Source organism: Heteronotia binoei, chromosome 21 (assembly GCF_032191835.1).
Source record: "Heteronotia binoei isolate CCM8104 ecotype False Entrance Well chromosome 21, APGP_CSIRO_Hbin_v1, whole genome shotgun sequence".
NCBI lineage: Eukaryota > Metazoa > Chordata > Lepidosauria > Squamata > Gekkonidae > Heteronotia > Heteronotia binoei.
Window position 1 is genome coordinate 55,584,902 of NC_083243.1, and position 12,426 is coordinate 55,597,327.

Genomic DNA, 12,426 nt, shown 5'->3' on the forward strand with positions numbered 1-12,426 from the left:
AGAGTAAGGGAAAGAGATTGTAAGCCACTCTGAGACACCAAGTGAAGGTATAAATCCAATATCATCTTCTTCTGGAACTGTATAACAACTAACAGCATTGAGGCCTAACTACGTATTACACACTCCTCATGCCCCCCACATGTCTATCCCCATCTTATTGACCAGACATGCTCTGGAAGTTCCATGCTTGGAACTCAACTCCTATGGACCTACATGTGGGCCCAACAGTGGTGCATAATGAGAAGGGACTTACGCCCCATTCTCTGCACCATATTCCCAGTCTAAAACGGCCCTGTCAAGGCACTATTTGCCCCTCCGGGGAAAATTCCGTGTAGCTTGTCAGTACACGCTAAGTTTCCCCAATGGAGCAGACAGTGATAGAAAGCACATCTAAGGCCTAAGGTGTGCTTAAAGCAGCTCTCTGGATCCCAGCCACCATATCTAGAGATGTGTATTTTTTTATTAACAAATAGGAAAAAATCCCAAATGTAGGGTTGCCAAGTTCGGTCTTGTTGCCAGCAGGGGACTTCATGGGGCATTTGTAGAGAGGCCAAGGATGTTCCCAATGTGATGTCACACAGAAGTGAAATCATCATGTCAGGGACACAGCCCCATGGAAGGCACCATTAGCACTGGCTTGCAAGAACCAACAAGTGCTAATGTTTTAAGCATGTTTTATGTTTAAGGTTTTAAAAAACTTTAATTATGTTTGTCTGTGTCCTTTAACAATTTTATATTCCTGCTACCTAATCTTAAATAGGTCCACACATGGCCCAGCCCAACGAGGTCTTATTTATGTCAGACCCAGCCCTCATAGCAAATGAGTTTGACATCCCTTATTTAAAAGGAACCTTTTCTTTAAACAGTTTTGCAAGCGGGTAAACCAGTGCATTCAGGTGTGTGTGGGCTCCAGTTGCAAAAATTAAAGAGACCCTTTAAATGCTTTTTGCAAGCAGGGGCCATGCACACCTGAACTCCAATAGGTGAATTCACTGCTTGGAATTCAGACATGTGGCCAGCGGCCTCCCCTCCTGCAAGAGTTAAAGAGCCCTCCAGCTGATCGACAGGCCATGTGCTCTTGCCAATTAGCTGGGGGGGGGGCCTTTTAAATCTCACAGGAGGGGTGGGAGAGGGGTGGCTACTCATGGTCACTGCTGGGGGTGGGGCTTCCCTACCAGCCAATCAGTGGGCAGGAGCCCACAAAATCAAGGATCCCTGGCCCCCACCTAAGGACTGGCATCCCTACCAAATGAGAATGAGTGACAAGGTGCCTTTTTAAGAAATAGAGTAAAACAAGACCTGAAATGTGTTTTTTCTGTTTTCTCAAATCACTGCTGATTTGGGAAGGGCTTTCTTGATTCTGTGTAAGCAGCTTCCTAGTAGGATTGCCAGCCTCCAGGTGGTGGCTGGAGACCTCCTGGGGTTATAACTGATCTCCAGGTAACAAAAATCAATTCACCTGGAGAAAATGGCTGCTTTGAAAGGTGGACTCAATGTCATTGTATCACATTGAAGTCCCTCCCCTCCCTAAACCTAGCCCTCTTCAAGCTCCATCGTGCCCCCAGTATTTCCAGGTATTTCCCATCCCAGAGCTGGCAACCCTATTCTCAGCATCTCTTTGCCTGAGGTAGTTCTTTATGGTGATTTGCAATCTGCACTGTTTGAGACAATAAGTAATTTCTTCACTGTTTTTGTCAGTATCCATGTTGCCCTTGCACTAGTTAATGAAATTTTATCCTAACTCTTGCTGAGCAGTCGGGTTAGAACTGATAAAAGGAAGTACTTCTTCACCAAAAGGGTGATTAACATGTGGAATTCACTGCCACAGGAGGTGGTACAAGCATAGACACCTTCAAGAGGGAAATGGATAAGCATATGGAGCAGAGGTCCATCAGTGGCTATTAGCCACAGTTTATTGTTGGAACTCTCTGTCTGGGGCAGTGATGCTCTGTATTCTTGTGCTTGGGTGGGGGCACAGCGGAAGGACTTCTGGCCTCACAGGTGTACCTCTTGATTGCATGTGTTTTTTGGCCACTGTGTGACACAAAGTATTGGACTGGATGGGCCATTGGCCTGATCCAACATGGCTTCTCTTATGTTCTTATATTCAAATGCAATCTTTGCCACAACACCTATATGCCTTGATTGCCAAGCTTTAACAGCTCTGTCCTGCTGCCTCCTTGCTTTGGATTGCCAGATAAAAGCTTCTCCCTTCCCACTCTGCCTTTGTGCTTCCTTTAATATCCTCTGTGCATTGTATAACTCTGCCAGCCAAATGTGACCCCTGTGTTTCTTTTGTAACCCTCTCTGCTGTTTTGGAGTGCCAAACATCTGCCTCTGCCTATAAAACTGAGACTCTTCTATCTACCTGACAGTTGGCAAAGGGTATAGTCCCTGAGATTTTCACTGTAGCTGAATGAAAGACAAGACACTGTAGATAAATGTGTTTCTGAAACAATGAATGCATGCACAATGAAATTAAACAAATGAACAATTTTTGAAACACAATACAAAAATAATACATGTCCTTAATCATTTTGAAGTTCATATATTCCCAAACGAGGGTGGGGGGAACCATACCTTGGCCCATTTCTGCTACTTGCCGTATGCAGAAACTTGCCAGTTCATAATTCTTCATGTCTAGCAGATATTGTCCCCTATAATAAAACATTTACCGTATTAGAAGTAAATTCCTCAGAACTTCTAAAAGTACCTTAATCGTATCTAACTAGTTTAGTCAACAAACAGCTAAATACTTTTAACTTTTCATTTGCACTATATTTACTATAATGCATCCATTATAATACTGCCAAAATCCATAGCACTTTTTCATGATTAAATATGATAAATGTTGCACCTGATTCTATTGTTCAAACACCTTTCTTTACAATATGGTAGAAGTTCATCCAGCGTAACTCAACCTTAAGAAATTCCATTTCTTTTTATTCACTCATATATACTCTCTGGAAAAAATTATATCAGCTATATATACTGAGAAATCTTCTCCATAAATTTTTCACTTGACAGCATTTTATTAGATGATGACGACGAAGTAATGTCCCCAAAAGTACAAAAGCTAAAAGGAAACAAACACTGACTGCAAGCTGACAGTTTACTAGTAATAAACAGAATGACTACAGAATAATAATGAGTGAGGTGCCTGTGAAGACACTGTGGGCAGGAGAGGGGCAAGGTAAAGATGGGGAGATTTTCCTACATTTTCCCTCCCTCCCTCTCCTTGTTTGGTACTCATGTCACAATAAATTGGTTTCAACACTGAAGGAGGGAGGATTAAATTTACTTTCTGCTCCCTTAAGGTTCCAGGCCACTGCAAAAGCTGCTGTTGAACCAAGATGAATGTGTTGATCCAGCCCTTCGAGCAGGATTAAGAAAAGCAAGCAGCCTCATCTCCACTGCTATGAGTATTCACTTGCACCATAAGGACAGTATGTATGGGCAAATCTTAATCTACACATTGGAGGGATCACTTTTGTTCTCCCTCTCCAAAACTCATACATCCTTCCATGCAGAATCCTCCTTTTAGTAATTCACATGAACAGAGATTTGCTAACATGTTAAAATAGAAACAATGAGAAAGCAGAAGAAAGAAAAGCTGGAGGAATGCATTGCTACATCCTGACAAGAGTTTCATACCTTATTAAGCATAAATGGGGTGAATTCGGCTGGAGATGAATAGCTCTAGTTACATCTTTCAAGGAATCCTTTAACTTGTGAATCTGTTATTTGGGGAGGAAAATAGTTCATTATTCCTAGCCTCCTAGTCCCGTTGATTTTTCTGCATTCTTCTACACAAGGAGTTGCTTCTTGAAAATATGGTGCCAAATGAGAGCTAATGCTAAAGTACAAACATTATGTCAATATCCAGTGGATAATTTACCCATTACTGGATGTCACATTATTCTAAATTTCTCCAACAGCACTAACTGCAATAATGCATTAAAAGGACATTGTAGATTTTGAAAAAGTACATAAGAGGGCAACAAAGATAATTAGATAATCTTCTCTATGAGGAAAGGCTGGAGAGACTGGGACTTTTCAGTTTAGAAAAAAGATGATTAAGGTTTATAAACTTTTTCTACCTCTCCCAAAATATTAGCACTTAAGGGCATCCAAGCAAGCTGATGGACAATAGCTTCAGCAAAAGCAAAAAGAAATATTACTTTGCATAGAGATTGATTAGAATGTGGAATTTGCTGCTAGAGGATGTAGTGATGGCCACAGGAATAAACAGCTTAAAAGGGGATTCAATAAATTTATGGAGGATTAGTCTATCAATGGCTACTTGCCATGGTGACTGAGGTGAACTTCCCCATTCAGAGACACTAAACTCTGATTCCTGGTGTCAGGAGGCTACATCAAAGGAAGGCCTCTATGCCCTGTTATTAGCCATCCAGACAGGATGCTGGACCAGATGGACCACTGGTCTGATAAAGCAAGGCACTTCTTATGCTCTTAAATTATGTTGATGATGTGATGTGGAGGAGGAATGAGGAAAGGCAAAACATCATGATTCCAGGACAGAGGTGATTTGTACTAGATGTCACAAGGAAATTTGATAACATTTTCAGTGGCCTCCATATGTTTATTATTATGTCTAGTTTGGCTGTCATATTAACAGCAGGTATTTTCAGGGGACAGTCCGCAGTAGAACAGCTAGATTCAAGTCCAGTAGTACCTTAGAGACCAACTAGATTTTGGGGGCATAAGCTTTCAAGAGGCAAAGCTCCCATCATTAGATATGAGTTGGAATGGAGAATCCTTATATTTCAGTCAGAGGGAGGAAGGGGTGTTGTAAAGAAGGTACTCAGGATGCAGAGATACAATGTGCATTGTAATCAACTTGATTAGAGCAGAGGGGAAATGATTGGGGCTAGAAAATTAGCATATGTGGTGAAATAAGAAAAACAGGTTGCTTACCTGTAACTGATGATCTTCGAGTGGTCATCTGTGCAATCACACACATGGGTTTTCTGTCAGGACGACTCCTACCTTGGAGATTTTAAAAGCTAGCCTAGGCATTATTTTTGGCGTGCGTTTCCTCCCGCTCTGGGGAGCAGGCATCCACTGCGCATGCCTGGAGCCGGGGGAAGGCGCTCCACCCACCCAGTTTCTTTCCCGCCGCTGATAGCAGGTAAGGAGACGTTGTTTAAGAAGAGCAACCAGAAGGGGGGACGGCTGGGCGGGCGTGTGTGACTGCACAGATGACCACTTGAAGATCATCAGTTTCAGGTAAGCAACCTGTTTATCTTCTTCGTGGTCTCTGTGCAGTCCCACACATGGGTGACTGATAAGCTGAACTGCACAGTGGTGGGTGCTGGTGCTGAAAGGAAACTGTATAGATTAATACATATCAGTCAAGATGAGTATCAGACCACATGGTAAGGTGGCACTTACCAGAAATGAGGGTCAGCTTCAATCAAAGATTGAGCGAAGCACAGCCAGGCCAAAGGATGCATCTTGTCGTGCACGGACGTCCATAGCGTAGTGCGTGGCGAAGGTTGATGTGGAGGACCAAACTGCGGCAGCGCAGACGTCTTCCATTGGCACACCCCTGGCAAAGGTCGAAGATGTGGACAGAGCTCTTGTGGAATGAGCTTGCAGATGCTCTGGGACTGGTTCTTTTGCGAGCTTGTAGCACAGCGCAATGGTAGCAACCAGCCACTTTGAGAGTCTTTGAGTAGATATCTTTTGCCTTCTCTTGCAAAGTCCGTAAGCAACAAAGAGTCTCGGGTCTTTGCGGAACGCAGTGGTTCTGTCTATATAATATGCAAGAGCTCTTCTGACGTCCAAGCAATGGAGAGCTTCTTGGCCCCTATCTTTAGGGTCCTGAAAGAAGGAGGGTAGTGTTGTTGTTCTCTGCAAGTGGAATGGAGATACCACCTTCGGAAGGAAAGTGGGGTCTGGGCGCAGGACCACTCTGTTGTGGTGGAAAATGGTGTAGGGAGCATCTGCTCTGAATGCGCAAATGTCACTGGTTCTCTTGCCAGACGTGAGTGCTACCAGTAGCGCTGTCTTCCACGATAGCAGATGTAACGGTACCGAAGCCATGGGCTCGAAGGGAGGCCGCATCAGTTGACTTAACACCAGGGACAAGCTCCAAGTGGGGTATAGTTGGCGTAATGGTGGATAGAGATGCAAGATTCCTTTTAAAAAGGATTTTGCTGCAGGATGGGAGAAGACAGTGCGGCCCTCTATGTGAGGGTGAAAGGCTGAGATAGCTGCTAAGTGTACCTTGAGGGACGAATAGGTTAGTCCATTCTCGGAGAGTGATAGTGTGTAGGATAAGATCTGCGATATTGAAGCAGACAGGGGTTGAAAGTTGTGTTTGACTGCATACATGGTAAATCGTTTCCACTTCATGTTATAAGATTTTCTGGTTGATGGCTTTCTCGCATTTAGTAAGACATGTCTTACTCCCTCAGGGAACTCTGAGAATTGATCCTCCATGCTGTTAGGCGGACACAGTCCGGGTCGTGATGTAGGACCTTGCCATTCTGCTGTGAGAGGATGTCCCACACTCGAGGGAATCGATGAAAGGTGTTGTTCGAGAGGGAGAGGAGAGTTGTGAACCATGGCTGGCATGGCCACCATGGTGTGACTAGGATGCAATCTGTGTTGTCTAATTGAATTTTCTGGAGTGCCCTCGTTATCAATGGAAACGGTGGAAAGAGGAAGTGCAGTGGGCCCGCCCATTGTTGGATGAAGGCATCTCGCGCAGATTGGTTTGAGGGTGGACCCCTCATATAAAACAGAGCACACTGCGCATTGTCCGGTGAGGCGAATACGTCTATGAGAGGTGCCCCAAACTTCTGGAACACAGGTCGGAGGTATGGTTTGTGCAGGGACCATTCGTGGTCATTGACCAAGCATCTGCTCAGAGCATCTGCCCGGGTGTTCTGAACGCCCGGTAGGTGCACCGCAGTCAGGTGGATGTGGTGTTCTATACTCCAGTACCATAGGTGCAGAGCTCTCTTGCAGAGGCGAGTGGATGCAGTCCCTCCTTGTCTGTTTATGTAAAACACAGTGGCCATGTTGTCCGATGTTACCTGAACATGACGGTCGTGGAGGGACGGTAAGAAGGACTTTAGGGCTCTGTGCACTGCCAAAAGTTCTAGGCAGTTGATGTGGAGAGACTTTTCGTGTGTCGTCCACTGCCCTTGGACTGTCAGTGCATCGAAGTGGGCTCCCCAGCCCCACCTCGAAGCATCTGTAGTGACGATTGCTGACGGATTTTGCTGCAGGAATGGCATCCCTGTGAGTAAATGGTCTTGTACCGTCCACCAGGCCAGTGGTGGCAGTATATGTTGTGGAACTGTGAGAAGGGTTTGTTGAGACTGATGTTGTGGATGGAAAGCCCGTACAAACCATAGTTGCAGGGGTCTCATGCGAAGTCTTGCATGAGGAAGAACTGATGTAGTTGCTGCCATGAGCCCTAACATACGCTGAAATGTGAAGGCTGTTTGCATTGGTTGTAGAATTATACTTGTAGCCAGTGTTTGAATATTTGCTATTCAGTCTGTGGGGAGGTAGGCCTTGTGATCTATGGTGCAGAGACATGCTCCTATGAATTGTATATCTTGGGTAGGATTCAGATTGGATTTTTGCTCGTTCACTTGGAGGCCCAGATCAGACAGGAGTCTCAGAGTTGTCGAGATGTTGTCTTGTAATTGAGTTCTTGAAGTTCCCACAATCAGCCAATCGTCTATGTATAGGTATATTGCGATTCCCTGCTGGCGGAGAAATACAGCGACCACAGCCATACATTTTGTGAAGGTCCTGGGTGCCGTAGACAGACCGAATGGAAGTGCACGGAACTGGTAGTGATTGTCCCCTACAGCAAACCTCAGGAATCTTCTGTGACAGTGGTGGATTGTAAGGTGGAAATACGCATCTTGAAGGTCGATGAGGGCCATCCAAGCGTTTTTGGGGATTAGAGGCAGGATGGACTGCAGGGTAATCATGCGGAATTTTTTGTGTCGGATGAATTTGTTGAGCGCACGTAGATCTAATATCGGGCGCTGCCCTCCATCCCTTTTCGGAACCAGGAAGTATCGGGAGTAAAATCCCGTGCGATGGTATTGGGCTGGGACTGGTTTTATAGCAGCTTTGGCCAGCAAAGCGGTAATTTCTTCTTGGAGGGGAAGGGAGGGGGGAGTGGAAATAAAGTGATGTTTGTTGGGTGGTGAATCGAACTCTATTGAGTAACCTCTGAGAATGATGTTCAATACCCAATTGTCCGTTGTTATTACTTTCCATGCTTCGTAAAATGGTAGGAGTCTGGGAGCAATGGGATGGTAATGATATGGTGTTAGGTTTGGGAAGTCAAAGAGACTGTTTAGTTGCCGATGCAGCCTTCTTGGGAGGCTGGGAGCGTTGTCTCGGATTGAAAGGTTGTTTTGTTGGAGGGGCTTTCCTCTTCCAATAATCCATTTGCCTGGGAGAGCGTGGGCGTTTGTATAGCATTGGTTTCCAAGGTCTTGGTTTGTAACCCTGCTGTTGTTGTTGGGTGACACCAAGCCTCTTTGCTCTCTTGCGACTGTCATCTACTGGTAAGAATGTCGTCGGTGGTGGCATTGAACAGGCCCTGGCCATCAAAGGGGAGATCTTCGATCTTATATTTTATGTCAGGCTGGAGTGAGGAGGAGCGTAGCCAGGCGTGTCTTCGCAGGGCTACTGAGGCAGCCATAGATTTGGATGTGCATCCCACAGAATGTCTGACTGTGTTGATTTGTTGTTTACTGATCCTGTTCAGTTCTTGTAACAGCTTTGAAGCCTGTTTTTGAGAGGTTTCTGGCAGAGCTGTTATTAAAGAACTTAGCTGGGAGGAAATATTGTGAGAGTAGGCAGCAAAGTACGCCAAATAGTTGTTGATCTTGGCGGTTGCTGTGGAGATAGAATACATTTTTCTTCCCAAAGTGTCCAATTTTCTCCCTTCTTTCTCAGGGGGTACAGGATGACATGTTTGCTTAGATTTTGAAGAGGAGTGGACGATCATTGAGTTCGGAGCTGGATGGTTAAATAAGAACTTGGACTCCGGTGCATGGATCTTGTACATTGACTCGATTCGTTTGGATGTTGGAGGGATGGAGGCTGGCTTGTCCCAAGCCTCTTTCAGGGCCTCAAGGTGGACTGGAAGCATTGGCAGAAAGGAACCAGCAGGTAAATCAGCGTGGACAAGATCGTGGACTACGTCCGTTATCTTGGGTGCATCGGTGGTGAGTTTAATGTTGAGGGTAGAGGCCATATTGGAGATCAAATCTAAATACGTCTTCGCTCCCTCCGAAGGAGATAGGTCCGCTGGTTTCACAATGTCCGATACAGGAGATGCTGGGGAGGATATGGATTGCATTGATCCTGAAGTTTCCGCCTCGGATTCTTCCTCAGAGAGGTCAGGAGCAGTTTGCTGGAGAGTGGGCATCGTCGGAGTCGACTTCTGTTGAAGCTTGGAAGTCGATGTTGACGGAGCCGGCGAGGCAGGTTTTGTGGGGCGTTGTGTCGTTTCAGCCCCTTGGTAGGTGGAAGTATCCTCACGGTGTTCTTGGTATCGTTCGGCTTGGTACTGAGGGAGATGATGGCTGTAATATTGATGACGACGGTAGTCTATCGATGGGGATCTCGAAGTCATGTAGTAGTGGCCTCGTGGTGACCTGGACGGAGATCGGGATCGACTATAATAGCGGTAGCGGTCCCTTCCTCGGCTGGAAACCTTTCATGGTACCGAGTACGTAGATACCTTTCTCTTTCCATGCTGGAGGACCTCTCATGGTACCGATGGGTGCATTGCTCTCTTTGGTGAGGGGCTAGACAGCGTGGAGAAGAAGTAATGCTCGGCAGTTTTTTAGGAGCCGACATGTCTCGGAAGGAGCGTGGGTCGATCTGATGTTCTTGCATCTGAGTCGAGAGTTCCACGGGTTCATCAGTAAGGAATTCTTCCGGCATGGTCTCATGGATGGAAGGCGAGCGGGAGTGGATTGGTATAACTTCTTCCATTCGCTGTGGTTGGAGTGGAGTGGCGGTCGCAGTAGAGGTCTCCGATCCGTGCGCTCTTGGTTCCGAGTAGGTCGAATCCGAAGCCTTTTTCGGCTCCTTCGGGTCCTTGTGGGACTTAGACGAAGACGAGTCCGAATGTTTGCGCTTGGAATCGTGAGACTTCTTGATATGCTTCCCGGACTTAGGCTTACTGGGAACCAAAGCCACGGAAGCTGCCGGTTTCGCGCCGTCCCTTTGGGGAGTTAGGGAGGGTGGCGATTTTGGAAGTTCGGATGACTGCGACATGTCCAGGCGGAGCGCAGACTCTAATAGGTGACTTTTAAGTCTCGCGGCCCTGTTCTTTCTCGCCTGTTTTCCAAATTGAAGGCAGTGGGTGCAGGCGTCGGTTCTATGGCCTTCGCCTAAACAGAAGAGGCAGAGCGAATGGCCGTCTGAGGTGGGGATTTTCGCTCTGCAACGCGAACACCTTTTAAAGGTTATTTTCATGTCTCTTCCTTCCATACGCCCGGGGGGGAGGGGGGGGTAAGAGAAGGAAGAAAAGGAGTGAGCGATAGAAGCGGGAAATATATATATATATATTTTATACGATACCAGCAGAAGAATGAAGAGACGAAGACGGAAAGAAGCATTGAAAAATTTGAGGAAAAAACGAAGGCTAGAAGCTGAGGAGATAAAGGAGCGCAGCAAGGTAGGACTATCCCGGGCGGCGGTCGGAAAGAAACTGAGTGGGTGGAGCGCCTTCCCCCCGCTCCAGGCATGCGCAGTGGATGCCTGCTCCCCAGAGCGGGAGGAAACGCGCGCCAAAAATAACGCCTAGGCTAGCTTTTAAAATCTCCGAGGTAGGGGTCATCCTGACGGAAAACCCATGTGTGGGACTGCACAGAGACCACGAAGAAGATTTCTATGTTCCTATTCAGTCCAGGGCGGGGAGTGGAGTCAACTATTCTGAACTCAAATTCAGCAATTTCACATTGTAATTTCCCCTTGAAATGCCTGTTTGAGGACTGCCACTCTTAGGTCAGCAACAAAATGACATGGAAGATTAAAATGTTTTCACGGTTGTGGTTTTTAGTGTCAGATTTATGTCCATTTATTCTCTTGCATAGGGACTCTCTGTTTGTCCTGTGTAGAGAGTAGAAGTGCTGACACTTGATGGTATATATAACATTGGAAGATGAGCAAGTGAAAGAACCTGAAATGATGTGGCTGGTGTTGTTAAGTCTGATGACTGTGTTGTCAGAGTGAGTATCGGAACACAGCTGGCATCTTGGTTTGCTGCAGGCCCTGATCCCAGAGTCCATGTCAAGAAGGGCATTGTTTTGGGTGGGAAGTGGTTTAAGGTTAGGAGGTTGTCTGTTGACAATAAAATGTTTGCCTCTCAGTGCCTTTGAGAAAGTGCCATTGTCCAGTATAAGTTGTAGGTTGTTAATTATATTGAACTAATTTGAGTTGAAAGCTATACGTGACCACCAGTGGTATCATTCTGGCTTTGCTGATCTGTTTCCTTACAATGTAATTCCAAAATGTCTGTTGTAGATCCTGCAGGTGAGCATTGCTGACTGAGGGATTGGGATAGATGTGGTTGTACAAAGCTTGGCAGTAGACAATGGATCATTTGGTGTGTTTAGGACTGCGACTGGGGGAATGCAGATATGTTTGGCAATTAGTGGGTTTCTGGTATAAAGTGATTTTTATGCTTCCACTATGTAAATGTACAGTGGAGTTTAGAAAGTGTATTTCTTGTGTGGATTGGTTCATGGTCAGGTTGATAGTGGGTGGAAGTTGCTGAAGACATGGTAAAATTTTGTCAGTGCTTTTTTCCCATGTGTCTAAATTATGAAAAGTCATCAGTATATCTCAGGTGCAACAGGAGTGTTAATGGATGGGAGCTGAGGAAGCACTGCTACAGATAAGCCATGAAAATGTTGGCATATTGTGTTACCATGCAGGTACTGATGGTTGTACTGAAGGAATAGATCACCACATCTGAAGGGTTTTTACCCAGCTGTATTGTAATTTTAATCTGTTTTATTGTGTTTTAATTTTTCTGAATTGTTCAACTTTGTTGTAACCTGCTCTGAGCCTCCTTCAGCAGGAAGGGCAGAATACAAATTGAATAAAATAAAATAAATACAAATAAATAAATAGTGACAGGTGAGGACAAACTAGCAGAGCTTGGTAACGAGGTCAGCAATGATGTTGTCAGAGATGGTGTTGCTAACAGCATAGTTTGCAATCCATCTTTGTGGGGAATGCTGGTGTACAGAGACTCAACATCCATAGTGGCCAAAATACCGAGTGCTACTGGACTCAAATCTAGTTGCATGAAGAAGAAGAAGAAGAATTGCAGATTTATATCCCGCCCTTCTCCCTGAATCAGAGACTCAGAGCGGCTTACAATCTCCTATGTCTTCT

General features: G+C 45.6%; 1 protein-coding gene across 1 annotated transcript in view; it reads right to left on the reverse strand.

Moving 5' to 3' along the window:
• TTC6 (tetratricopeptide repeat domain 6) overlaps window positions 1–12,426 on the reverse strand; it is a 178,682-nt gene that overhangs the window by 50,059 nt on the left and 116,197 nt on the right. Inside the window, exons 20-21 of the mRNA XM_060262626.1 lie at window positions 3,655–3,737; window positions 2,581–2,657 (exon numbers count right to left, since the gene is read on the reverse strand). Of these exons, the coding sequence (XP_060118609.1) occupies window positions 2,581–2,657; window positions 3,655–3,737 (160 nt within the window). The remainder of the gene's footprint in view (window positions 1–2,580; window positions 2,658–3,654; window positions 3,738–12,426) is intronic.